The sequence below is a fragment of the Oncorhynchus tshawytscha genome, linkage group LG04 (assembly GCF_018296145.1).
Source record: "Oncorhynchus tshawytscha isolate Ot180627B linkage group LG04, Otsh_v2.0, whole genome shotgun sequence".
Classification (NCBI taxonomy): domain Eukaryota; kingdom Metazoa; phylum Chordata; class Actinopteri; order Salmoniformes; family Salmonidae; genus Oncorhynchus; species Oncorhynchus tshawytscha.
The window spans coordinates 26,705,889-26,733,787 of NC_056432.1; the positions used below are offsets into that span (position 1 = coordinate 26,705,889).

At 43.1% G+C, this 27,899-nt stretch overlaps 1 protein-coding gene across 2 annotated transcripts in view; it reads right to left on the bottom strand.

The window, feature by feature from the left end:
- The window catches only part of igsf9b (immunoglobulin superfamily, member 9b), a 51,761-nt gene continuing 23,862 nt past the window's right edge, over positions 1 to 27,899 (bottom strand). Inside the window, exons 4-22 of one of the 2 annotated variants that reach the window (XM_024417462.2) lie at positions 21,164 to 21,310; positions 20,303 to 20,454; positions 20,087 to 20,204; positions 17,552 to 17,693; positions 13,627 to 13,772; positions 13,366 to 13,508; positions 13,120 to 13,260; positions 12,909 to 13,025; positions 12,655 to 12,805; positions 12,424 to 12,535; positions 12,152 to 12,327; positions 11,802 to 12,040; positions 10,529 to 10,613; positions 9,693 to 9,863; positions 6,164 to 6,200; positions 2,349 to 5,885; positions 2,027 to 2,196; positions 1,691 to 1,879; positions 1 to 1,387 (exon numbers count right to left, since the gene is read on the bottom strand). In XM_024417462.2, coding sequence (XP_024273230.1) covers positions 1,707 to 1,879; positions 2,027 to 2,196; positions 2,349 to 5,885; positions 6,164 to 6,200; positions 9,693 to 9,863; positions 10,529 to 10,613; positions 11,802 to 12,040; positions 12,152 to 12,327; positions 12,424 to 12,535; positions 12,655 to 12,805; positions 12,909 to 13,025; positions 13,120 to 13,260; positions 13,366 to 13,508; positions 13,627 to 13,772; positions 17,552 to 17,693; positions 20,087 to 20,204; positions 20,303 to 20,454; positions 21,164 to 21,310 — 5,957 coding nt within the window. In that variant the 3' untranslated portion in view covers positions 1 to 1,387; positions 1,691 to 1,706. The remainder of the gene's footprint in view (positions 1,388 to 1,690; positions 1,880 to 2,026; positions 2,197 to 2,348; positions 5,886 to 6,163; positions 6,201 to 9,692; positions 9,864 to 10,528; positions 10,614 to 11,801; positions 12,041 to 12,151; positions 12,328 to 12,423; positions 12,536 to 12,654; positions 12,806 to 12,908; positions 13,026 to 13,119; positions 13,261 to 13,365; positions 13,509 to 13,626; positions 13,773 to 17,551; positions 17,694 to 20,086; positions 20,205 to 20,302; positions 20,455 to 21,163; positions 21,311 to 27,899) is intronic. The other variant, XM_024417463.2, reaches the window with a different exon arrangement.

Sequence of the window (27,899 nt, forward strand, 5' to 3'; positions counted from 1 at the left end):
TGCATTCAGAATAAAACCATTTATTCAATACAAACATAAAAAATGACATTAAGAACAACCAAATGTGCAGATATATTTTTTTAAACCCAGTTGGAACAAAACATTAAAAAATGTATTTTAAAAAATGAAGATGTGCTCCAAATGTACAGATTTACAGCCGCTCCTTATGTATAGTACAGGCCTCAATTATTTTTTTATTTTCCTTTTTTGGTTACTGTAAAACAGTTCCAGTATAAAGTACAGTTTTGTCATTACATAACAAAAGTCAGGACACATTTTTATGCATAAAATGTACAACAATAAATGGAGACTTCTTATTCCAACATATAATTAATCTTAACTGAGTATATTCACAGTGTGGTTTTCACATCAATGATGTGAATTTGCATGTAAACATTGTTGCATATCAAAACCCATGTTAATAAATATACAATAATGCTAATTATGCTTGTAGTACAAAAGATGAAAATAATGATTAAAATATATATAGTACTTAATCTCAAACCATATTGTTATTCTTGATCTCTAATAATTTAATATATGCTTAATTTGGGAATATGTTTAACCATATTTGTGAACAGTGAACTACCTTATTTTTGACAAAGGTAAAGCAAAGATGATACACAACCTTTCCCTGTCATGAACAACAAAAGATGTTTTTAAATTCAAGTCAAGAAATGTCAGCATGAATTCTTTTTCATATGATCGAGTATTAGGATGTTGAGTTTTTGAATGGTACCAAAAATATAAGGTTTAATTGTCTATGGCTACAGTACACATTTACACTGTTAACTCTTACAAGCAATCACTCAACACTTTCCTGTTAGTCTGAAATACTCTGCAGAGAAAACTGAGGATGATTACAAACACATAAATGAGGGAGATTCACCTGTGACAAGATTGTAATTGGGAAAGTAATTTAAAAAAAAGTTTTTCTACCTACTGTAACAATGCAATACAAATATGAAGCCTCGCTCACTCAAAGCACAATCCATTTCCCTTGGGGATTGGTGACTCTAAATGCAAAATAGTGTTTGTGTTGATTACACAAAACACAAGAAATATAAATATCCAGCATCTCATAATAGGCTTCAAATAGATCAAAGTATTATTCTGTGTCAATAATGATGACACACAACACAAGTATCAATATCTGTGGCAATTGGTGTGTACAATGTGCACCATATGATCAAGCAGCATATCCGGTCTGTCAGTTGGCATTGTTCTGTCCACAGAAGATCCAGTTGAACTGTTGAGGATATGGATTTTGTACATATAAAAAATGAGGTATCATGAAGCTTCAATAAAGATATCCAGCATTTATCGAGGACCACAGTGCTGTAGTATGTGGATCTGAGAAACTATTTGCTTCCTTTCTTTGAAATATCTGAAACACAACATGATAGAATACAGCACACTGTTAAATACATTCCCAGGACAAACAATACATCAAAATACTGCAAGATAGTCATTCCATTAGCAAGTACTGCCTGCTGTTGTCCCTGACAATTTTCATCCATCTGTTGTGAAATTGTGCATTGCTTAAAAAGACAGCGTTGTAAAATTAAAGGAAAAAGTGAATGTACAATTTCACAACAGAGAGGGATGAAAACTGTTAGGGACAAAGGCAGGCAGTGAGAAGTCAAAGAGAAGGTGAGAGGGTAGCAGTAGCAGGCAGAGAGGAACGGACCAAGGTGGGCAGGCGGTTAGATGAGTGCTGAGTTGGAGTCTGTGTCAGGGGGGAGGCAGGGATCACTGGTGCAGGAGGATCCCTGAGCGCGCCTGTACTCCTGGTACTCCAGGCGGAGTGCGTTGAAGCGCGCCTCACTTAGGGAGCGACTGTATTGGCAGCGAGGTGGGTTGGAAACTGGTGAACTGACTGAGGGGCGGGAGGGAGAGGAACAGCATGGAATGGGAGAGTCATGGGTACAACTCACATCACCACAACCACAACAAAAGGCACAAATGAATTCACACATGATATGATACATTCAGTGTGGTGAATAATAACATACTGTTCCCTTACCATTCCTGTGGCGGTCCTGGAGGCCAGCCGCAGAACGGGGTCGATCATGCCTGCCCTCCCCCCTGCCCCGTCTTACCACTGCCTGTGGCTTCATGGCCTCCAGGACTTCCGAGTCCACACAGACATCAGTAGAATCCCACTCATAACTCTCATCAACTGATGTGTTCCTTCTATTGACAGACACACAAAACAAGTGGTCAGTCAGACATACACAGGACAATAGCAATAGTTTAACAGTATATCAATAACATATATGCAATATCCAACATTTTTTGGGCTGTGAAGAAATCTGTGTGATGTTGGACTGGTGCGGTAGTTTCACCTTTTCTTTCTCCGCTCAAGTAGATCCATCTCGGCTCTGTGTCTCTGTGTCTCACTTTCCTCGGTTGTCTCTGGGGAGCTGAGAAGGGTGGGAGTGATAGAGAGGGACTGGCGAAGGAGGCCAACGCTACCTCTCCCACTGCTCTGACTGGCATAACTGGCCCTCCCTCCTTCCCTGTTATCTCTCATCTCCACCTCTGCCCCCGCCCCCTTACCCATCCCTCTCTCTGCTTGTCTATGACTGTCTACATCTCTGGGTGGGAAAGGGCCACCATGGTAGGGTGAGGGCCAGCTATACATCCGGGGCAGGTTGGGCCTCGGTGGGCCCCTCTTGGACTCTATCGGTCTGGGGTAGTCCCCCCTCATGCCTGGTCTGGGTGGGTACTTGTCTGGTCTGGGTGGGTACTGGGGTATTGAGAAATCCATAGGGACGTATATGTGCTGTACAGACCTCAGGGCATCCTGATATGTGGTAGGTGACCTGGATGCATCAGGATAAGCACTGGCCTGTCTACGCAGATCAGATAGGTCTCGTCTAGCAGAGCCAGGGGGTTGACTTGGTGGGTACATGGAGGAGCTTAGGTAGGTATAGGAAGAACTGGATAGGGATATGTCATACCGAGGCCTCTCCAGGGATCTTTCAGCATACCTAGCCCTTTCCAAGCTGCTTACACTCGGCCGTCTAAAAGGGACACCTTCTTGCCACAAGGGGCCTGGCCTGGAGAAGGAGGATGCAGGGGTGCGTCCTAAACTATAGGACTTGACCTGGACGTCTGAGTTTGGGAACTTATCCCAGTAACATTTCTCTGAGACATAAGTCCTTGGGCTTTCAAAATGCTCCCATTTCTGTGACCCTAAGCTGATGGACTTCTTCAGAAATGGGCGAGGCTGTCCCATGCCTGAGAGTGTTCTGCAGGGGCCGATGCTCAGAGATTTCTTCATGAATGGTGCACAGGGTTGATGGATCTTAGAGGCTATTTTATTAGTCCTGTTGCCCTGAGAATGAAGTCTTTGGGCTTGTTCTGAATATGACTCTGGTTTAGTGTCAGGGTGTTTTGACACAACGTCTGCCATGCTTTTATCTGCACTAACCAACGTCTTGACTGGACTTAAACCCCTTCTCGATAGTTGTCTCTCTGAGGCTGTAGTCTTTTGACTAATCAGTGGTTGTGACTGCTCATGGTTGTGATGATAACTCCCTGTGAGTTCTGAACCAGGTGATTGTTTTTTTGACCAGTCTGGAATCCCAGCTTTGTGGCTTGAATCTCTTGCTTCCACTTGCAGAGAGTATCTGTAGGCAGGCTTCTCAACTGCTTCTGAAGTTCCTGCTTGACCAACAGAGTGTCTGTTTTCTAAAAAAGAAACTTTTTTTTGGCATGAACTTGTCTCAAGGTTCTCCTGCACATGAACTGCCCAGTCTTTTGGAACCACGTCTGGCTTACCTTCCAGAGAAGTCTCTGTCTGTGGCTCTACGCTTTGGCAAGTAGTGACTGTGAGTTCAGATTCATCCCCAGAGTCATCCACACTCATCTCAATGAAACCCGGGAGGCTCAAATACTCCAGAATTGCACTTGTCTGCAGTGGCGACATTTTGGGAGCCTGGTTTGTCTGCTTGTTCTTGAAAGACTCTGAGACTCTGGCAACAGAGAACTGGGACTGGTCACTATCACACTCTTCCAGAAGAGTTAAGTGGGAAATGTGACTGGGGCTGTCACTAAAAAGCGCCCTATCACTCCTTCTGGAGTGTGTCCTGACACACTCTCTCTCCTGCTCAGGGTATAACAGTGAACTCTGAGGGTCATTCCCAATCTTATCATCTATCACTTTCCCTTTGGCCCCTGCTTTGTGGAGCTCATAGGGTAAAGTAGAATAACTAGAAGGACTCTGATTTACTCTCTCCCTAAGGCCATCTATTGTCTCTGTTTTCCCAGACAGACTATATGATGCAGTGCCTGGGTAAGGCTGAACAGGACTTGTGGCCCTTACTCGATCTGCTGAAACAGATCTGACACTTTCAGCTGCTGGCTCCAGATGCTGTGTACCATAAGCAAAGGACGATCTTAGTTTTAAGGCACCTCCCCCTGGTTGCTTCTTTTCCCTCCAGCCTTCCTCAACCATAGAGCTTCTATGATACGTGTCCTGTTCTCTTTCTACAGTTCTGTCAGGATTCCTCGACCTGGCTCTGCTTCTGGCTGTTCCTTGACCAATAGGTGGGCTTTCTGATGTAGGGGAGAGCAGAGATAGAGTGGTGCATTGAGTGGCTGGGGAGCATGAGCAGTCTTCAGGTAGCAAGTCCTTCATGGCCGACCCAATGTGACTTTGGTGAGGATGTTGGACCCTTGGTGTCGTGCTTTCTAAGGGGCTATGCACTGGGATAAGGCTGTTGATAGAGGTGACTGGGCTGATATCCCATTGGATGTAAGAGGAAGGGAGCCGGGCCATTGGGCTGCTCGTGTTCCCAAAGTAGCAGGCCCTCCTATTGTCCAACAGCTGATGGGTCTGCCCGGAAGCTCTGTGGGCTTTGGGACGTAAGGTAATGTCTTGTGGCTTCCATATAGTATCCTCAGCCCCTGAACTATCCAGTTCCCTGTTAGGGCTTTCTGCCTTTTCAGGCTGCCTTTCCTCTTTCTCCCGCTCCCTTGCCCTCTGGCTGGCGGTATAGATCTCCAGCTCCCTCTCCATCTCCTCCCTCTCTTTGGCCAACTGCAGACACTTGCTGAGGTTATCCCGCTCTTGTTCACTTGTATCAATCTGTGAGACCAGTGTGCTGGCGTTGGTCAGCTGGCTCTCTCTCCCCATGGTATGGTAGCCTGCTTGGTGATGCCTGTCCCTCTCCAGCTGTCTGGCTCTCCTGCCCAGGCTGGGGAAGATGTCCTCTGGGTGCCCAGCATGGTATCTTTTCAGGGAGTCACAGGCTCTCTTCTCACTGCTGTCGGAGTAGAAGCTGTCTCTCTCCAGCAGAGCCTCTGAGATGCCCTGCTCGTCATCAGAGTAGAAGCAGCCGTGACGGGAGAAGTTCCTGGCCATGGCCCTCACTCTACCCGGGGAAGCAGGGGGCTTGCTAAGGTCTGTAACTTCCACTGTAAGGTAGGAGTCCTTTCTCTCTCCCCTCTCAGAGCTCAGACTGCTGGACTTTGGAGAGTCTTTGAAAGATGTCTGATTGCTCCCTGTGCCGCTATCTCCCCCATTGGTTTTGGTTTGTAGGAAGACTGTTTTCACGTTTTTCTTCATGTTGGAAAGAGTAGACCCCTCTAGCAGGGGCTGGACAATGAAACGTCCATCTGGGCCTCTTGAGATGGACTCCAGCGCAGAGGGTGAGGGGGCATTACCCCCCAGGTGGCTCTCAAAGATGGTGTAGTGGGGTGGGGGAGAGGAGCTGGACAGGAGCTGACTACGCTGGTCCTGGTACTCTCCACGGCTGCCTTTATCAAAGGAGGAACGGTCAGACTGGGAAGATGAGGAGTTGGGGAAGAAAGACAGGGGAGGACACAGCTTTATCTTCAGAACGCTGTCAGGGCTGTCGGAAGGCGAGCGAGCTCTGAGGAAGAGAGAAGAGTCATAGGAGAAGTGATGAGTTCAGTTGAACAGAATAAGACAGGATATTGCAATATTACATTATTGTCTCAAGCTTAAAAGAACAATATGTAAGGATGCATTCAGTGGCTACAAATTGCTATGCTTATTGTTATGAGAAGCAGATAAACACACATTAATATGCAATGATTCTTAAAAAAGGGCACATAAGAATGGAAAATGGGTTGGTTAGAATACAGCCAATGCAATGAGGGAAATATGCTGGTATGGATGGGCACTTACTCTGGAGAAGGACTCTTCTGGAAAGCAGAGGGGAGATCTGGAGGAGGGAGAAAAGGTCAAACAATGGCACATATAAAATAAACAAAAATGCTGTCAACTGAAATAGATTAACATGCAATTACATGAAAAGGAACCAGGCTTTGGACCAGCTCTCAAGGCTTTGGAAATCCAGCTTAATAGGCTTTGAAAATACTTTAGTTGCTCCATCTGTTTTTGGACATAAATTAATGATATATACACATTGATTCTTGAAGAATATAACTTATACACAGTACCAGTCAAAAGTTTGGACACACCTACTCATAAAAGGGTTATTTTTTAAAACTATTTTCCACATTGAAGAATAATAGTGAAGACATCAAAACTATGAAATAACACATATCATGTAGTAATCAAAAAAGTGTTACAAAAATCAAAATATATGTTTATATTTGAGATTCTTCAAAGTAGCCACCCTTTGCCTTGATGACAGCTTTGCACACTCTTGGCATTATTTCAACCAGCTTCATGAGGTACTCAACTGGAATACAATTCAATTAACAGGTGTGCCTTATTTAAAGTTAATTTGTGGAATTTCTTTCCTTAGTGTGTTTGAGCCAATTAGTTGTATTGTGACAAGGTAGGGATGGTATACAGAAGATCGCCCTATTTGGTAAAAGGCCAAGTCCATATTATGGCAAGAACAGCTCAAATAAGAAAATAGAAACATGAAGGTCAGCCAATACGTAAAACTTCAAAAACTTTGAAAGGTTCTTCAAGTGCAGTCGCAAAAAAACATCAAGCGCGAAGATGGAACTGGCACTCATGAGGACCGCCACAGGAAAGGAAGACCCAGAGTTCCCTGTGCTGCAGAGGATAAGTTCATTAGAGTTAGCAGCCTCAGAAATTGAAGCTCAAATAAATGCTTTACAGAGTTCAAGTAACAGACACATCTCAACATCAACTGTTCAGCGGAGAGTGGGTGAATCAGGCCTTCATGGTTGAATTGCTGAAAAGAAACCACTACTAAAGGACACCAATAAGAAGAAATTACTTGTTTGGTCCAAGAAACACCAGCAATGGACATTAGACTGGTGGAAATCTGTCCTTTGGTCTGATGAGTCGAAATTTGATATTTTTGGTTCCAACCGCCGTGTCTTTGTGAGACGCAGAGTAGGTGAACGGATGATCTCTGAATGTGTGGATCCCACCATGAAGCATGGAGGAGGTGTGATGGTGTGGGGGTGCTTTGCTGGTGACACTGTCTGTGATTTATTTGGAATTCAAGGCACACTTAACCAGCATGGCTACCACAGCATTCTGCAGCGATACGCCATCCCTTCTGGTTTGCGCTTAGTGGGACTATCATTTGTTTTTCAACAGGACAATGACCCAACAAACCTCCAGGCTGAAAGATAGGGCTGACTACTGCCCCCTTTGGAGGAATTGCGTGCCCATAGTAAACAGAAAAAAAATCTGTCAAAAATTGGTAATATATGCATATAATAATTATTATTGAATAGAAAACACTCTAAAGCTTCTAAAACCGTTCAAATTATGTCTGTATGTAAAGCAGAACTCTCAGGGCAGCCATTCTCCCAAACTCTCTCTTGTCATCATGAAAGTTGGCCCAACTTTGACGTCATCGCCCCCACCCTTCCCAACCAGCTACGGATCTGGGAACAGTTCCTATCTCTTCAGCGCGATGTCCCCTTTCAGTGGGGCCTCTCATTGTGGCGGGCTGAAACCTCCGGGTCACGCGAAAATACATGTACTTTCATGCGCGCGTCGGGTCCGGAGCTCTCTTTCTTCCAGGATTGACCAAACGATGTAGGTTTGTCTGTTCGAGCTAAGGATTGTTTTGCATGTTTAGAACATGCTAAAGTTTGATTCTGCACTTAGTTTGACCAGTTTAGTCGACATATAATATGTAACTTTGAAGTTTAGATGCGCATCCACTAGAATTTTGGCTGCATTTCAACCAGAATTTGTCGTGTTTGATAACCTAAAGACACAGACTTGAAAAGCAAACGCAGTTTTTGGTAAGTATAACTCCTTCCACGTCTTCTGATCGAAGAACATCAAAGGTAAGGGAATATTTATGTGTTAATTTTGGGTTTCTGTGGACTCCAAGATAGCGGAGTCATATTGCTAATCTATGAGCGCCGTCTCATATTATAGCCTAGTGAACGAATTCTGTAACGTTAAAAATAAATGTAACACAGCGGTTGCATTAAGAAGAAGTGTACCTTTCTAACTATATGTAGAACATGTATATTTAGTCAAAGTTTATGATGTGTATTGGTTGACGTTATCTGCCGGGGCTATCATCATTTCTCCGGACATTTGAGTAGCATTTTTTGAACATGGCGTCATTGTAAACAGAGATTTATGGATATAAATTGCATATTATTGAAAAAACATAAATGTACTGTATAACATGTCCTATTACTGTCATCTGATGAAGATTTTCAAAAGGTTAGTGAATTATTTTTCTTTTAATCCTGCGGTTATTGATTGCATATTTTGTTCAACGTGGCTATTCAAATTAGCTGTGTCTTTGGTGGTGGTTTGACAAAAATATGTGCTATGTTTTTGCCGTAAAACATTTTAGAAATCTGACTTGCTGGCTAGATGAACAAGGTGTTTATCTTTCATTTAAGCTATTGGACTTGTTAATGTGTGGAGGTTAAATATTTCTAAGAATATTTTTGCGTTCCATGTGCCACGTTCCAGCTGAACGGGGGAGGGGTCGTTCCCAAAAGGGAACCCTAACCCGTCAACAGGATAAGGGCTATTTGACCAAGAAGGAGAGTGATGAAATGCCTCATCAGATCACCTGGCCTCCACAATCACCTGACCTCAACCCAATTGAGATGGTTTTGGATGAGTTGAACTGCAGAGTGAAGGAAAAGCAGGCAACAAGTGCTCAGCATATGTGGGAACTCCTTCAAGACTGTTGGGAAAGCATTCCAGGTGAAGCTGGTTGAGAGAATGCCAAGCGTGTGTAAAGTTATCATCAAGACATGTACTTTGAAGAATCTAAATCTAAAATATATTTTGATTTGTTTAACACTTTTTTTGGTTTCTACATGATTCGATATGTGTTATTTCATAGGTTTGATGTCTTCACTATTATTTTATAATGTAGAAACAAGTAAAAAATAAAGAAAAACCCTTGAATGAGTCGGTATGTCCAAACTTTTGACTGGTACTGTACATGTATGCCTCATGAGCTCAGCTCAACTCAATCAGAATCCAAAATAAAAGCTTGTTTTACTCCAATGTTTGTTAACATGGGAAACCCTGACAATATGCTTAAAACTATCATTTTGATATCTTGGATGGTCAGTACATTGCATCAATAGCTATTTCTATGAGTGGTAACATTTCTCCAGGCCCATCTTTCAGCTTTCCATTCCTTTGTTATTGTTTCAACTACAGATTGCCCATTTAAAGATAACCTCTCATAAAACACTTCAATGGATAGAACGCTTGAAATTCTTTCTCTTTTAATATCAGGGAAATGTTAGGATAAAGCAGTCTTTACCATCTCTCCTCTTCCTGCGCTGATGGGCTCTTCTGTGACTCATAACACAGACTGTCACCAAGGAGAGGATGATTGCCAGGAACAGGAAGCACACTCCACCCAACACACCAGCCAATAAAGGCTCAGGGACAAACTCCAGGAAGCCTGGCCAGACAGGGTACATCTCCATGCCTGCAACCACACCAGGCACAGTGTGTTAGTAATGCACTAACAACACCGTAGAGACAGCCATGCTTTTGGCTAACAATCAGCGTAATACATGTATCAACATAATGACAACTGTCAAGAGTCATGACTATCACCAAGCACAATTGATATAACTGTTACATAATGTTTAGGGCTGTTTAGTCTTTGTCACGCCCTGATCTGTTTTACCTGTTTCTGTGATTGTCTCCACCCCCTCCAGGTGTCGCTTATTTTCCCCAGTGTATTTATCCCTGTGTTTCCTGTCTCTCTGTGCCAGTTTGTCTTGTATGTTAGTCAAGTCAACCAGCATGTTTTTCCCCGTTCTCCTTGTGCGATTCTCTTTTTGATAGTCTTCCCGGTTTTGACCCCTGCCTGATCATCTTGCCTGATCATCTTGCCTGCCCTGACCTTGATTCTGCCTGCCCTTTGGTACCTTTTGGACTCTGAACTGGTTTTGACCCTTTTGCCTATCCATGACCATTCTCTTGCCTTACCCTATTGATTTACTAAATATTGTAAGACTCCAACCATCTGCTTCCTGTGTCTGCATCTAGGTCTTGCCTTGTGTCATGATAGTCTTAGCTTTATAACATAACCAGTGTTTCTATAATACAGTTGATCAGAGCTGGCTGTACAGTAATGAAACTAACCTGTGGTGTTCACATTGACAGACTCACTGGGCTCACTCAGTAGCTTGTTACTGCGAGACACCAATCTCAGATCATAAATGCAGTCCTGAGAGGGGAGAAGGACACGTGTTCAATAAACAGAATTCTGGGCAACATACAGTGGCTTGCGAAAGTATTCACCCCCTTTGGTATTTTTCCTATTTTGTTGCCTTACAACCTGGAATTAAAAGTTGGATGGGTTCTGCTGGTGTACAGCAATCTTTAAGTCATACCACAGATTGGATTGAGATCTGGGCTTTGACTAGGCAATTCCAAGACATTTAAACGTTTCCCCTTAAACCATTCGAGTGTTGCTTTAGCAGTATGCTTAGGGTCATTGTCCTGCAGGAAGGTGAACCTCCGCCCCAGTCTCAAATATCTGGAAGACTGAAACATGTTTCCCTCAAGAAATTCCCAGTATTCCTTTAATTCTGACCCGTTTCCCAGTCCCTGACGATTAAAAACATCCCCACAGCATGATGCTGCCACCACCATGCTTCACTGTGGGGATGGTGTTCTCAGGGTGATGAGAGGTGTTGGGTTTGCGCCCCCGACATAGTATTTTCCTTGATGGCCAAAGAGCTCAATTTTGGTCTCATCTGACCAGAGTACCTTCTTCCATATGTTTGGGGAGTCTCCCACACCAAATGTGTTTGCTTATTTTTTTCTTTAAGCAATCACTTTTTTCTGGCCACTCTTCCATAAAGCCCAGCTCTGTGGAGTGTGGTTCTACGGACAGATGCTTAAAGTGGTTCTACGGACAGATACTCCAATCTCAGCTGTGGAGCTTTGCAGCTCCTTCAGGGTTATCTTTAATCTCTTTGTTGCCTCTCTGATTAATGCCCTCCTTGCCTGGTCCGTGAGTTTTGGTGCGTGGCCCTCTCTTGGCAGGTTTATTGTGGTGCCATATTCTTTCCATTTTTTAATAATGGATTTAATGGTGCTCCGTGGGATGTTCAAAGTTTTGGATATTTTTTATAACCTAACCCTGATCTGTACTGTGTATGTCCATTACATGAAATCCAAATAAAATCAATTTACATTACAGGTTGTAATGAAACAAAATAGGAAAAACGCCATGGGGGGGTGAATACTTTTGCAAGGCACTGTATCTGAAAAAACATTAAAGCTTGCAAGTCATCGTCTTCAGATTACAGTTAATGTACTTTAAAGTACTTTTCATTGCACCTCATTTATCTAATAGTTAGTGTCTTCATTCATTTTGCCAAGGTCCACAATTATAATTGCCTCTCACCCTCAGTAATCCTTGTACGAGTAGTTCACTCTGGTTGGCCTTCACAGCGCTGTTGAGAATGACCCATTGGCCTCTGTTCCTCCGAGCCTGGAGGACATACCCAGTGAGGGATGTGGCCTGAGACTCAGGAGCATACCACTGTAGAACAATCCCAAGCACCGTCTGATTGGCTGACAGGAACGAGGGAGGGTCGATAGTTGGTAGAGTGGTGACCACTGTCGGTGGATCTGTTGGTAGGGCTGTGGAGGAGAGACAGGATAAGATCAGACTTGTACATACAAAAAAAATGTAGATCAGTGTCCAATACAGATAAATGAAAGAGTGCTTTGTCAGTTAAAACTTGTACTGACCCTGCGTCCTGACAGAGGTGATTTCACTGAAGGGCCCAGAGCCCAGTTTGTTCTGAGGAAGGACACTGAACTGGTAGCTGGTGCCAGCCAGCAGCCCTGTCACCAAAAGGTGGGACTTGGACGTGGGCACTGGGAGAGATGCCCACTCATGTTTCCCTCTGGAAGCCTGCTTAACCCTGGGTCCAAGAGGGAGAGACTCAGAGATTTAAGAACCATAACAAAGAAGAGAATGGCCAGTGTCATTCGAATAAACATTGAGATTAGTTACTAACCAGATAGTAAACTTCTGGGTGTATCCTCCATCAAATCCAGGTTCCCAGGACACATTGGCTTGGTTCATCTCGGTGCTTACTGACACGAATGAGGCAGCATGAGGGCTGGTGCCTGGGGGGGAAGATGAGGAGGGCAATTTGGCATACACCAGTGGAACGGTATACCCTTTTTACCAATGTACTACAGAATGGCATGTCTAGCCATGTTACTCCATGCAGAGGTCAACTCACCCAGAACCAAGACCACAGTGCCAGTGTTGACAGTGGCCACGCGGTTGGTGGCAAGGCACTCCCAGCCCCCCTGGTGGTCTTTCCTGAGAGGCTTCAGGAGGAGGGAGCCATTGGACAGCACAGTGTATGTGGAGCGAGGAGTGGGACCAACCTATGAGTTGAGAGAGCAACAACAGAGATGAGCGTAAACAGACAGAGAGAGAGGGCTATGCTCTCTGGGATTCCATCAGCTGTATCTATTAGGGACACCTCACCTTGCTCCAGGTGATATTGGGAGAGGGGTCTCCATCTGCCTCACATGGGATGACTAGCTCCCGGCCCACCTCCTGCAGGTACTCAGCACGAGGGGACACAGAGAATGAGGGCGGATCCTGCGGAGGGAAAGACAGTTTTAAGTCCATCCCAGACCCACAGGCAGCAGGGTTTTCTATGACCAGAGAACAGAGGCCTGGAGACCAGCCTTACCTGCAGGATAACCTTAGTGGGTTCAGACTGGCCCATGGTTCCATAGCTGTTATAGGCAGTACAGGTGTACATTCCCACTGCATCGTCATTGGCTGTGGCTATAAACACTGAGCCCTCAGAGTTCACCTTCCAGCCAGGGACCTGAGCAGACATAGACAGAAGGAGAAAACAAACATGAAATACAACATAGATCAATGACATATATTATATGTATTAGGATTCATGTTTCCCAGTGTGAATACCTACATTGTCAAGGTTTAAATTGTTCCCATCTTTGGTCCAGTTGACAAAGAGCATGGGGGGCTCAGCCTGGACTGGGCAGGAGATGACTCCCCTCATGCCCGTAGGTAGATACGTTTCCCTGGGCATCCGGCCCACCCGAGCAGGGTCTAAGAGAGACAAAGGAAATATATATACAGTAAGTCACTCTCCCAGAGATGGAATATAACACACAGGCCAGGAAATCAAGACATGCATACAGTAGCCATAGTCAACCACAATTCTTACGTTTGACTTTGAGGTGTGCTGAGGCAGAGGGTGGGGTCATCAGCCCATTGGTTGGTGTACAGGTGTAAATCCCAGTGTCCTCTGGGACAAGACTAGGGATGAGGAGTGTGCCGTCCACTAAGATCTTCACACGGGTCTTGAGATAGCTGAGAACAAAACACACACACATCACAACCTGGCCTTGAGTGTCTTCTTAGTTGCAATATGCTCCATTGTCTAAGAATTACCTGTGGTCACAATGCTACTACTGGTATATAATTGACTCACTAACAATCGAATTAACTTGTATTATAGAGGCAAACGCTTTGTGAGATTACATAGAATCAATGCAATGGGCTTGGAAACATAGATACACATCATAAGACAGTATGCTTCTCACATATCCCAGTCAGTGGAGGCTCCTCAGAGAAGGAAGAGGAGGACCATCCGTTTTCGATAAAGCTATACTAAATATATTGAAATGTCATTAAATACTTTATTAAAATACACTGTTTTGCAATGAAGGTTTACAGTAGCCTCTACAGCACTCTGTAGGGTAGCTGTAATAATGAGACGGTGAGTCGGAAGCAAGTGCAGGTGAAACGTTTTAATAAAACATCAAAACCAAGAACACGACACAAACATCATACAGAATGACACCTCACCAAAGGGAAGCATCAGGGAGTTTTTTTGTTTTTGTGTTGGAGGTGATGTCGGGTCCGGGTGTCAGGACCGAGGCAACCGGGGAGGTCTCAGCTGGCTCATCAGGCTCACACTCCTCAGCTGGTTCGACAGGTTCCCGCGCCTTAGCAGAGGTGACCAGTCCGCTCCTGATCCCGGGATCGTCATCTTGGTCAGCGTCCTGCGGCTGGAGCCACGTGTCGGGTAGGGGGTACTGTCATGTTTGCTCCCTCTCTGGCCTCTAGGTCACCAGGCTGCTTGTTGAGGCGCACACCTGTCCCCATCGCCAAGCGCACTAGCGCAATATGACACTCACCTGGACTCAATCATCTCCTTGATTACCTGCCCTATATATGTCACTCCCCTTCGTTCCTTCCCCAGGCATAATTGTTTCTGTTTCAGTTTTATGGCTGTGCATTGTTCATGTTTTGTATTATGTTGTGTTTATTTATTTATTATTATAACACTCACTCCCTGAACTTGCTTCCCGACTCTCAGCGCACATCGTTACAGTAGCGACCACCATGGTGTAGTCGGAGGACAGCTAGCTTCTGTCCTCCTCTGGGTACATTGACTTCAATACAAAACCTAGGAGGCTCGTGGTTCTCACCCCATTCCATAGACATACACAGTAATTATATCTTGCGGAGGACATCCTCCATCCTATCAGAGCTCTTGCAGCATGAACTGGCATATTGTCCACCCAATCAAAGGATCAGAAAATGCATCTAGTACAGAAAGCATTAGCTACAGCTAGCTAGCACTGCAGTGCATAAAATGTGGTGATTAGTTGAATCAAAGAGAGAGAAAGACAATAGTTGAACAGTTTTGAACAAATTAATTTATTCCAAAAATAAAGAAGCAAGAAAGAGATAGAGAGACAGATTTCATTTTTTTTTTTTAGCTTTCAGTTTCACTTACTTAGCTAGCAAATGCAGCTACAGTTGAAGTCGGAAGTGTACATACACTTAGGTCATTAAAACTTGTCTTTCAACCACTCCACAAATTTCTTGATAACAAACTATAGTTTTGGCAAGTCGGTTACGACATCTACTTTGTGCATGACACAAGTCATTTTTCCAACAATTATTTACAGACAGATTATTTCACTTAGAATTCACTGTATCACAATTCCAGTGGGTCAGAAGTTTACATACTCTAAGTGTTGACTGTGCCTTTAAACAGCTTGGAAAATTCCAGAAAATGATGTCATGGCTTTAGAAGCTTCTGATAGGCTAATTGACATCATTTGAGTCAATTGGAGGTGTACCTGTGGATGTATTTCAAGGCCGACCTTCAAACTCAGTGCCTCTTTGCTTGACATCATGTGAAAATCAAAAGAAATCAGCCAGGACCTCAGAAAGAAAAATTGTATACCTCAACAAGTCTAGTTCAGTCTTGGGAGCAATTTCCAAATGCCTGAAGGTACCATGTTCATCTGTACAAACAATAGTACGCAAGTATAAACACCATGGGACCACACAGCCGTCATACCGCTCAGGAAGGAGACATGTTCTGTCTCCTAGAGATGAACATACTTTGGTGCGAAAAGTGCAAATCAATCCCAGAACAACAGCAAAGGACCTTGTGAAGATGCTGGAGGAACCAGTCCTATATCGACATAACCTGAAATGCCGCTCAGCAAGAAAGAAGCCACTGCTCCAAAACCGCCATAAAAAAGCCAGACTACGGTTTGCAACTGCACATGGGGACAAAGATAGTCTTTTTTCAAGAAATGTCCTCTGGTCTGATGAAACTAAAATAGAACTGTTTGGCCATAATGACCATCGTTATGTTTGGAGGAAAAAGGGGGATGCTTGCAAGCCGAAGAACACCATCCCAACTGTGAAGCATGGGGGTGGCAGCATCATGTTGTGGGGGTGCTTTGCTGCAGGAGGGACTGGTGCACTTCAGAAAATAGATGGCTTCATGAGGCAGGAAAATTATGTGGATATATTGAAGCAACATCTCAAGATCAGTCAGGAAGTTAAAGCTTGGTCGCAAATGGGTCTTCCAAATGGACAATGACCCCAAGCATACTTCCAAAGTTGTGGCAAAATGGCTTAAGAACAACAACGTCAATGTATTGGAGTGGCCATCACAAAGCCCTGACCTCAATCCTAGTTAACATTTGTGGGCAGAACTGAAAAAGGAGGCCTACAAACCTGACTCAGTTACACCAGCTCTGTCAGGAGGAATGGGCCAAAATTCACCCAACTTATTGTGGGAAGCTTGTGGAAGGCTACCAGAAACATTTGACCCAAGTTAAACAATTTAAAGGGCAATGCTACCAAATACTAATTGAGTGTATGTAAACTTCTGACCCACTGGGAATGTGATGAAAGAAATTAAATCTGAAATAAATAATTCTCTCTACTTTTATTCTGACATTTCACATTCTTAAAATAAAGTGGTGATCCTAACTGACCTAAGACAGGGAATTTTTACTAGGATCAAATGTCAGGAATTGTGAAAAACTGAGTTTAAATGTTTCTGGCTAAGGTCTATGTAAACTTCCGACTACAACTGTAGCTAGTTTAGACTACTCAAACACACTGCTCAAACAGAAGGATGCTATTTTAGCTAGCTGCCTATAACTATCCAACACAACACTGGAACTCTTCCAAGTCAAGGTAAGCTTTTGGTTTTACTAATTTATTGCCATCGGGGCCTGCCGATGTAAGTGCTAAATTGCTTACTAAATTGTTATACACTGTAACGTTACTGCATGATTGTAGAGGGTTTACTAACGCATTTGTTCTATTAGCTATGTTGATGATGATGTTGCTTTAGCTTATATGGTGACAACAATGTAGGCTGTGCGTAGCGGTTATGATATGGTTAGGCTTGGATACCTATCGCTGTCACATTAAAGTGGGTGAATGGAATATGAATGTTATCCAATATGCTGTAATAAAATAAGGCCATGCTTATGAAAATAAAAAAGCTTGTCCTCCGTCATCTTAAACGGCACTGACCACCACTGATTCCAGTAGCTTCTGTAGTTTGTGTTTCTACTGTAGTTTGTGTTTCTGTGCGTTTGTGTTGTAGTTTGTGTTTCTACTGTAGTTTGTGTTTCTGTGTGTGTTTGTGTTGTAGTTTGTGTTTCTACTGTAGTTTGTGTTTCTGTGTGTGTTTGTGTTGTAGTTTGTGTTTCTACTGTAGTTTGTGTTCCTGTGTGTGTTTGTGTTGAAGTTTGTGTTTCTACTGTAGTTTGTGTGTCTAATGTAGTTTGTGTGTTTACAATGTGTCAAAGTCAACTCACTCGATATGGTAGACATTCCGTCCCTGTTTCCACCACTCATAGGTGAGGTTGGAGGGATAGGCCTCAGCTTGGCACTGCAGAACTGCATCCTGGGATATGTTGAGGGTGGTGTCCTCTGGGGCGATGATGATGAGTGGAGGACCTATTTTGAAGTTGGGAGAATTTAAGTTACTGCATACATGTATTTTTCTCTGGTTGTGCATTTATAGACCATACACCACTAGATGGAAGTGTCACAGTAGCTCTGGGCCTGTATCCACAAAGCATCTCAGAGTAAAAGTGCTGATCTAGGATCGGTTTAGCCTTTTAGATTATAATGAATAAGATTATATTGACAGATCCTAGATCAGCACTCCTACTCTGAGATGCTTTGGGGATACGGGCCCTCATAGTAAAATGGCACCGGAGGGGCCTACTCTGAGATGCTTTGGGGATACGGGCCCTGATAGTAAAATGGCACCGGAGGGGAAGGCTTATCGGCTCTTAACTAACCATGCTATTTTGTTTGTTTATTCGCGTTGTTCGTAACTTGTTTTGTACATAATGTTGCTGCTACCATCTCTTATGACCGAAAAGAGCTTCTGGACATCAGAACAGCGATTGCTCACCTCAAACTGGACGAAGAGTTGTTCTTCAATGAGTCGAATGGGAGGGATTTAATACAGACACCTTGACCAGGCCCAGATCCCTGTTATTTGCTGGAGAAGAAAACGCAGATTTCGCGGAAAGAGATCAGGGTGCTTGTGAGGATCAGGCGACGAGTGGCTAATCTTCCCATGCCTTCCGTCCTGCTAGCTAACGTTCAATCGCTGGAAAATAAATGCGACGAACTGAAAGCACGTTTATTCTACCAACGGGACATTAAAAACTATAATATCTTATGTTTCACCGAGTCGTGACTGAACGATGACATTAAGAACATACAGCTGGCGGGTTATACACTCTATCGGCAGGACAGAAACGCAGCCTCTGGTAAGACATGGGATGGGAGCCTATGTATTTATGTAAACAACAGCTGGTGTACGATATCTAAGAAAGTCTTGAGGTTTTGCTCGCCTGAGGTAGAGTATCTCATGATAAGCTTTAGACCACACTATCTACCAAGATAGCTTTCATTTGTATTTTTCGTAGCTGTCTACATACCACCTCAATGAGCTCTATACCGCCATAAGCAAACAGGAAATCAGGTATCGAAGCACCAAGTATAGGTCCAAGAGGCTCATAAATAGCTTCTACGCTCAAGCCATAAGTTTCCTGAACAGCTAATCAAATGGCTACCCAGACTATTTTCCCAGAAAACATTTGTGCTTTAAGTTGGCTTTCTGTTAAACTAAAGGCAGAGGCTGTGGATCCGTAGGTAACCACCCTATCCCAGCCCCCAAGAACCCTTTTCCCCAGGGACGCATTCAGCAGGACGCAATGGTTTAGAACGTTCAGAGAGAAATATGTGTTGTAGAGCAAACATGCCTCTCTGACATGTTGAACAAGGAATCACGTAGGCCCTATTCATGGCATTCCTATCTGCAATGGCTACTGAACGTGGCCCAGTGCTGAAGATTGGAATCATGTTCTGTGCACGTGTTTCTTTACCTCTATTTTACGCACATATTTTTGCGGTCAACTTTTAGAGGTGAAATATTGTAAGCTGACATATGGAATTGTTTTAAGAAGGTCCTACCATGGATAATTTAGCTATTTGATTTTGAATTTTAGGACACCTTTAGGTATCAAACTAAATATGTATAAATGATTTGATCAAATATTGAATTTGGCCTTTACCACTATAGCCCATAGAAACACATTGAACAAGACATTCCTAAATGGCAATATATATTTATATATATATTTATAATGAATATATATATTCGTATAATAATTATACAAATTGAGGCTGTTCTGAGGGCAAAAGGGGGTGCAACTCAATGTTAGGAAGGTATTCCTAATGTTTTGTACACTCAGTGTATGTACTTGCTAATACCCTGAGATCTTGGAGTTGCAGAAATTATGTAGCAAAAATGTAAGTGTAGGGTAAAGGCAAGCACACTAGGTGGAGACAGTATGCTTTGTGTGGTCAGTGTAGGCTCTTTCTCCCTTTCTCCAGGCTCCTCTCCAATGAGAGACATACAGTGGTGAGAAAGACAGGGGTACTGAATCCTGGTGTTCCTAATGTTAGGAACATTGATTCAGCTTTGATCTAACTTTATTAAATGACCACCATTAATCAGAGTAGCCTGTTCTCTATGAGTAGAGCAGAGACTGTGAGTAAAGTAGGGAATCCCATACATGCGCAGAAGCTTTAGGACCTTTAGCTGACGGGAAGAGGGGTCCAGAAAAGACCTATCCGCAGCCACTCCATAAACTAAATGGTTAGTAAACAAATTAGTTTGTCTCCTAGACCAGACCTAAGGTTTTAAGGACTAATGTAGGAACCTTTAGGGGTTAATACATTGGAGACCCTTAAGGTGAGCAAACTGAGCTGATTGGGCTTATGAGAAGCCTGCCTCTCCCAGATGGTTAGAAGATAGTCAGACTGACCTTTGACCTGCAGCTGGGTAGTATGGGTCAGATTCCCCTCCGAGTTGGACACATGGCATTTATACATTCCTGATGTCTCTCTGGTGACGGGGGCCAAAGATAAGGTGCCATTGAGCACCTGTGAGAGAGGGAGGGAGAGAGAAAGAGATTGCAGATGCTTTGAATCATGACCAACAACTTCATCCAACAACAGCAAACAGAAGCTTTTCTACATACCACCATGTTTTCACCATTCTCAATTGGGGCCTCATCTTTATGCCAGATAACAGTTGGTCGAGGGTTACCATGGGCACCACAGCTGAGGGTCAGGGAGTCCCCTAGCAGGACTTCCACAAAGGTAGGCGGAGTCTTGATAAATACAGGTGGGGCTGTAGGGGGAAAGTTAGATGATCTTTAAACAAATGTAACACAATTATCTAGCTAGTTAATTAACTATTGTGTAACAATTAGTTAACTAATGGGAAACTATGAATTATGTTACTGCTATATCTGTAAGCTAGTAGTGGCCTCTGATCACCCAAACATGTTGAGTAACCAGGTACGTTACATGGATGTAACACAATACTTGCCCTGATGATATCCTATTTGATGCATAAGGGAGGAAGAAAATAAGACAAGATGGACAAATGGAAAGAAAGAAAGGATGAGAGGTAGATAGTAAATTGGAGTGGCATGTGTTTTGATATGTGTGTGAATGGGAAAACAGAATAGGAAAAGGAGAGAAGGAGAGAGTGACAGTAGAAGGAGAGAAGGATGCAGGACAAGAGAAACACTTGAACACAAACATTGTTTTCCCTTTAGCCTCCACTATCCTGGTGAGGTCACGTGCACTGTGTCTACGTCCCCTGTGGCGATGAGACGAGACGTGTCGTGAGCACTGTGTAAAACACTGAGCATTTTGCAACAACAACTTATACACTGAAAAAAAACTCCATATGAAGATAAACAGGAGAGGGACATGCTGAAGATGTTGAGAATATTCTAAAGGGAAAACACTGATGGTTGTGAACAGTTAGAGGATGACTTGTCCTGTAGGTCCAGTTCCTCTGACTGCCACAGAGACCCACTGAGCTGCACCTGTGATGGAGAGGAAGGTCCAGGTGCCGTTGCGGAACTCGTCTGTGGTGCAGTCCAGGAGCAGGATGCGACACTCAAACCAGCCCTCGTCCTCCAGGCTCAGCCCCTCCACCAGCAGCGAGGCCCCCCGGGTCAGAGACACACGGCCTGGGCACAGAGAGAGACAGAGAGCCCCCAGGGTCAGAACATTCAACCAGACTAGCAGAGTCAGCACACGCAGGCAGTGGGCTTACCAAGCAGAGGACACAGGCATCCAGTGTCACAAAAGGCCACAGGCAAAGTCAAACCTCATGGGTTTTCAGGACATCAACTATACTGTCCCATAAAGTTTTCGGTGAGTTAGTATTAAATAATCAATTATACATTACTTAAATTCCCCAAAGGGTTTAGGACTTTTGGTCTGCTTAATGGAATATATGGAATGACATAACTGGCAAACAGAGAATGTAATTTAAAGAGAAAATAGAGACCTTGGGATAGGGAAGTACAAACACATGATTCAATTTTGACAAGCAGAGCAAGATTCTAGTTGAGAAAGATTTACCATATTTAGATTTCCTGTTGTTTACAATATGGAGAGTGATGAAGAGAATAGATAAAAAAGGGTAAAGGCAGTTTGGTACCAATACCAACACAAGAGAGAAGCTCTTATCAATGTCAAAATGTCACCAGATTCCACCGGAATCTGAAGATTTGTATTGAAATGTATCACCTGTTTTTGTTTATCATGGAGGAGCATATGGCAGAGAGGGAAACTGTGGAAAGCGGAAGACACTTTATGAAGTGCCCCCCACCTCCTTCCAAACACACATCTCTCTATCTCACACTCCACCCCTCTCTTTTTCTTTCTACTTCTTACAACTCCTTGTCGGGCTTTGAAACGTGATCTTTTGGTTGCCTGGTGACTGAAGCCTGGTTTTCAGGGTACTAAGTTACCCGTCTTTCCCCACCCCCTCCTTTTATTCAGTCTCTCAATGAACTCTTTTTTCCCCAAATGCAGGGTTTTAAATGATAGGAGGATGTGTATTGTAAAGCAGTGGAAAACTCATGCTTTTAGCAGGCAACAGCCAAGCAGTTTTAAAATAAACAGAGCAGTCACAGAGAAACCTCATGCATCCCCTCAGAACAAAACAAACGTACCCAATGAGTTACTCATAAATGTAAGTTAATAATGTTTGGAGCTATAAATGAGCAGAGGAGGAAGCCCTTCTCTTTTAAACACAGGAAACAAATACATAATACATATTTTTCAAGGTGGAAAAAGTTCAACCAATTAACCCTCTGACAAGGAATAGGGAAAGGGGGATACCTAGCCAGTTGTACAACTGAATGCCTTCATATGATGAGGTCTGATAAATCCTTAGGCTTTATAAGCCTCTGTAGTAAGCAATTGTAGTAGATAACCAATGCAATTCTACAGCCTGCAGAATCTAGAATAATGTTCCTATGTTCAATGTTCAAAGACTGTAGGCACCTTGTACACTAAATCCTATGATTGACAACACAATGTGTAAAAAGCCCCTATTTTATGAAAAAAAAGCCCCTAGTCTGTTCATTGAATAAGCATGAGAATAGAGATGGAGTTGCACCCTCATCATTGAATCTTTTCACGACACAATCTTGTACTTCAGCTCCTGAGGTCATTTCACCAGGGTGTTGAATGACAGAAAAGATTTATTGAATTTACTTCAACTTTGACAAAAAACATCAGAGGAAAACAGTGACTATTCAGCTGTCCAGGATGTTTCACTTCAGACAGCAGTGGCCGGAGGTAGTCTTGTGATTAATTAAGCAAAATGCACCCACAGCCTTGAGGCTTCAGGGTGAAACACCACACTGTGTTTAACAAGGGATTAGAATGAGTCACAATTAACCCCACATTCCAGAGAGGGGCTGTTGTTTTGGTTAATGGTAAGGTATGCCTGCAGAGATAATGATTGTCTGACCTGCTTCAACACAGACCCAATCATTACTGGGCGGCTCTCAGTTTGTGCTTACATAAAAAGGTACCTCTGATCCCAGGTCAGTGTTATTAGGAGAGCTGATAGTGACACTCAAAGAAAGGAAATGTGTGCTGAAATGATAACAGGTGTATCAAAGACTTCAGGCATGGGCTGTTATCTCAAAGTGAGGGATCCTCCCTGAGCTGTCTATTTCCTATACAGACTTTTTCCCAAACAGCAATGGAATTAACTCCACACCCAGTGCACTGGAGAAAAACTCTTTCATGTGTATCACTTCATACACAATCTCACACCTAATCCCTTTGTGGCTAGAAATGCTGAGGAACATTTTAAATTCATTAAGATTACCAGCACCTCTAAGAACGATTAAGAATCAAACACAAACCAAGGAATTCCCAATGGCCAAATAAATCTAAATACTGACATGCAAGCATGAGGGTGCACAGCATATGAGTTGATTTTCAAAACCTTGAGTGTGCAGTTCCAACTGGCTCACCACTGGGGAATTTTTAGTTTGACTATGAAACACTTAACTTTCTTGCTCCCCTCCTCCTTGTCCATCACTACAAAGGGAAGGCAACTCCCCCACACCACCCCTCGTAATTCTCTCAGATTACCATAGTGATGAAACCAAGAATACCCAGGGCTGTGAGTTTGGATTTGAATTCAGTTGCTGTGGAAACGGGGAGCGAAGGGGGTAAAACACTGAGAAGGGAGGGCCAATCACAGGGGGTGGGTTTGTGCCTGTGATTCAAAAAATTACACATAGAAGAAAACATGTTTGGATTTAAATAATGGGTAAATGGCTTGTGACCGATCCAGCAGTAGGAAATGGAGACAGTGGGTGCATTCGTAAATTCACTCTGGCTACCTACTCACTCTCGTCTGAGTGTGCCAGAGCGCAGAATAACTGACAAATTTACGAACGCTCAACACCCATTGAATATGGCTGGTGTCAGTAGACGTCGGCAAAAAAAACGTAATTCAATTGTTATTAGCAGCAGTTCTTGATAATGCTCTGGATAACATACAAACAGCCTAACCAGCTCTGCTAGGGCAAGTAAAATGGTCAGAGTGAGGTGTTCTCTCATTTGTGTCTGGAAGTAGCTAGCAAGCTAGCCAACATTAGCCAGTTAGCTTGGGTACTTGACTGCAGTTGTGAGGCCAGAACGCTCGGATCAACCCTGCTCCTCGGCCAGAGCGTCCAGTGTGCGCTCCAGTGTGAATTTACGGTTAGCGGGCACTCTGAGTGCACTCTGGCACTCCAGATTGAAATTATGAACGCACCCAGTGTGAGAGATAAAAGAGAGACAGAGAGAGAAAAGCATGTTTTAATTCGAATCTGAGGTCAGACAATAGTGACAAATGCAGTTTTATTTTAATTATTTGTCTAGCCATGGATGGTCACAAATGGCAAAATTACTTCCATTCATAAAAAAACAAATTAGAATAAGATAAAAACTAAATATGTGCCCTGTAAATGATTGCTTTTGTTAAGATGGACAGATGAGTCACTACCACATGATTTGAAATAATGTTCCAAATTAAAGGTGTGGACAATTTCCAATCCATCCCAACTCGAAAGAAAAATATGGGGATCTGAAAACTCATCAAAGATGACCAAGTATTGATGAAAATTGTTAAACGGCTCATTGCTGCATTCTACAAGGAATACAATGACAGATTATGGCGAGGTTATAGAAGGTATTTGGATCAATAATCCACCGACTACTACCAATGAGTGAGACCTGACTGACCTCAGTGAACCTACAACACTCCAGCAGACACATTCATTACTCCCACTTGGCCTGCATTAGCACAATATCCTGAGGCCCTCCGATACACTAGTCTCTATGGAGCACAGAGACAGAGAAACACTAGCTACTCCTTTTTCCTGTCTATTCTCCTCACTGTTTTTCCACCCCCAGATATCACATGACGACTTCAGTCTACCTTACAACGAGCTGCTATTCTGACAGGTCTGGCTGGGGTGCAGTGAAGGGTGCATAATGGAAACTCTAATGCACCCGTTCAGTTCAGCGTTCCCCTCTAAGACGCACCACCCTCTTCACATTAGCCAGAGTCAAGTTCTCCCCCAGTGGGTGGCAGGTTAAAAATCACTCAGCTCTTTCTGAGCTGCACCGCTCACTGCACTGCCAGAGAACTGGCTTGCCTGTACTCGTGACAACAGTTTTTATGTAACCATGGCCTGGGGTTTTAATATACAATATACTGTAATGTACTACATGGTGTTTAAAATCACTCTGTGCTCCCATGCTTACTTTAGTCAAACTGGTGTTAAAATTTTATTAATTTTACCCACATAATTCCATTCAAGCTGGTTTGTCACACATATGGAAGTCAACACTTCCGATGCAGTGATTGTGTGGCAAATGCTGTTCATTGTGGTCCATGCAGCCTCTCAGCGTTAAATCTCTGGGATAATGTTCTATTGTTCGGAGGAAATGGAATGGACATGTGATTGTTGCAGTGGTGGTTCCCACTGCTGCATAATTACATGTTGTAATGCACAGGGATATACAGAATTTCATATGCTACAATTAATAGCGGCACCTATGGAGGAAGACAGATCATTCTGTTTACAGAGGCCTCCGTTTTGTTTTTCTTTGTCCGTTCCGTATGTGTTTAAGGGAGACAGGCAGAGGTGCATTGTGGGATGTGTTTTGATTTGAATACAATCATAAGTCTGGGGCCAGCCCCTGACAGCCCACCCCTCCCTTACCCCCAAATTTCCCTCTTCAACCCTCCTCTCCCCTAATCAGTTTAACCCTCTTATGAATAGCTCTTTGTCAAGCAATAGATTACAGTTAACTCAGTCCCTCTCTCTCTGTCCGGCTGTTTTAACCCTTGCACCAGCAAGCACGTTCTGCTCACATGGTCAAGCCACTGCAGCAGTGAGTGACACATCCAAACCTCAGCCCCAGCCAACTTGGCCAACTACAGAATGGCCCTCCATGCCTGAATCAGAAAACAAACAATTTAGAAGCAACAAGTCAACCATGGTCTACTGCATTCAAATCTATGACAAAGCATGGAAGTGTCAATGTACCAATACCTGTTTTTAATGACACTGTATTTGAAACATACTAACATACTGTATGACTTAGAAATGATCATGTGCAGGTGTTCATGCATGTGTGAGTTGTTTTATGAGCCTTTTTTTTTTTTTCCGTACATGATGTACAGTACTGGTAAATAATTGACAGATGCTGCATTTGTTCTGCTCATTCGTTTTAAATGAAATCAAGCTTTATTTATACAGCACATTTCAGACATGTAATTTGTATAAAGGCAATTCTAACATTTTAAATACATCACAATACATTCATTACAGAACTCACAAGATACTAAGTGTGTGCTCTCAGGCCCATACTACACTACCACATATCTACAACACAAAATCAAGGTGTATGTGTGTGTATTGTGCGTATGTTATCATGTGTGTGTATGCATGCCTCTGTGCCTATGTTTGTGTTGCTTCACAGTCACTGCTGTTCCATAAGGTGTATTTTTATCTGATTCTACTGCTTGCATCAGTTACCTGATATGGAATAGAGTTCCATGTAGTCATGGCTCTATGTAGTACTGTGCGCCTCCCATAGTCTGTTCTGGACTTGGGGACTGTGAACAGACTTCTGGTGGTATATCTTGTGGGGTATGCATGGGTGTCTGAGCTGTATGCTAGTCATTTAAACAGACAACTTGGTGCTTTCAACATGTCAATACCTCTCACAAATACAAGTAGTGATGAAGTCAAGCTCACCTCTAGAGATTGACATGCATATTATTAATTATTAATGTTTGCTCTCTGTGCACATAGAAGGGCCAGCTGTGCTGCCCTGTTCTGAGCCAATTGCAATTTTCATAAATCCCTCTTTGTGGCACCTGACCACAAGTCTGAACAGTAGTCCAGGTGCGACAAAACTAGAGCCTGTAGGACTTGCCTTGTTGATAGTGCTGTTAAGAAGGTAGAGTAGTGCTTTAATATGGACAGATTTCTCCCTATCTTAGCTACTGTTGTATCAATATGTTTTGACCATGGCAGTTTACAATCCAGGGTTACTCCAAGCAGTTTAGTCACCTCAACTTGCTCAATTTCCACATTATTTCTTACAATATTTAGTTGAGTGAATGATCTGTCCCAAATACAATGCTTTTAGTTTTTGAAATATTTAGGACTAACTTATTGAAACCAACTGCAGCTCTTTGTTAAGTGTTTCAGTCATTTCAGTTGCTGTAGTAGCTTAAGTGTATGGTGTTGAGTCATCCGCATACAAAGACACACTGGCTTTACTCAAAGTCAGTGGCATGTCATTAGTAAATATTGAAAAAAGTAAGGGGCCTAAACAGCTGCCCTGAGGAATTCCTGGTTCTACCTGGATTATGTTGGCTTCCATTAAAAATAGGCTTCCATTAAAGAACACCCTCTGTGTTCTTTTAGACAGGTAACTCTTTATCCACAATATAGCAGGGGGTGTAAAGCCATACGTTTTTCCAGAAGCAGACTATGATCGATAATGTCAAAAGCCGCACTGAAGTCTAACAAAACAGCCCCCACAATCTTTTATCATCAATTTTTCTCGGGCCAATCATCAGTCATTTCTGTAAGTGCTGTGCTTGTTTAATATCCTTCCCTATAAGAATGCTGAAAGTCTGTTGTCAATTTGTTTACTGTAAAATATCATGCTGTAACTTTAAACTTTACTAAGGGTTTGTAACAGGCTGATTGGTCGGGTATTTGAGCCAGTAAA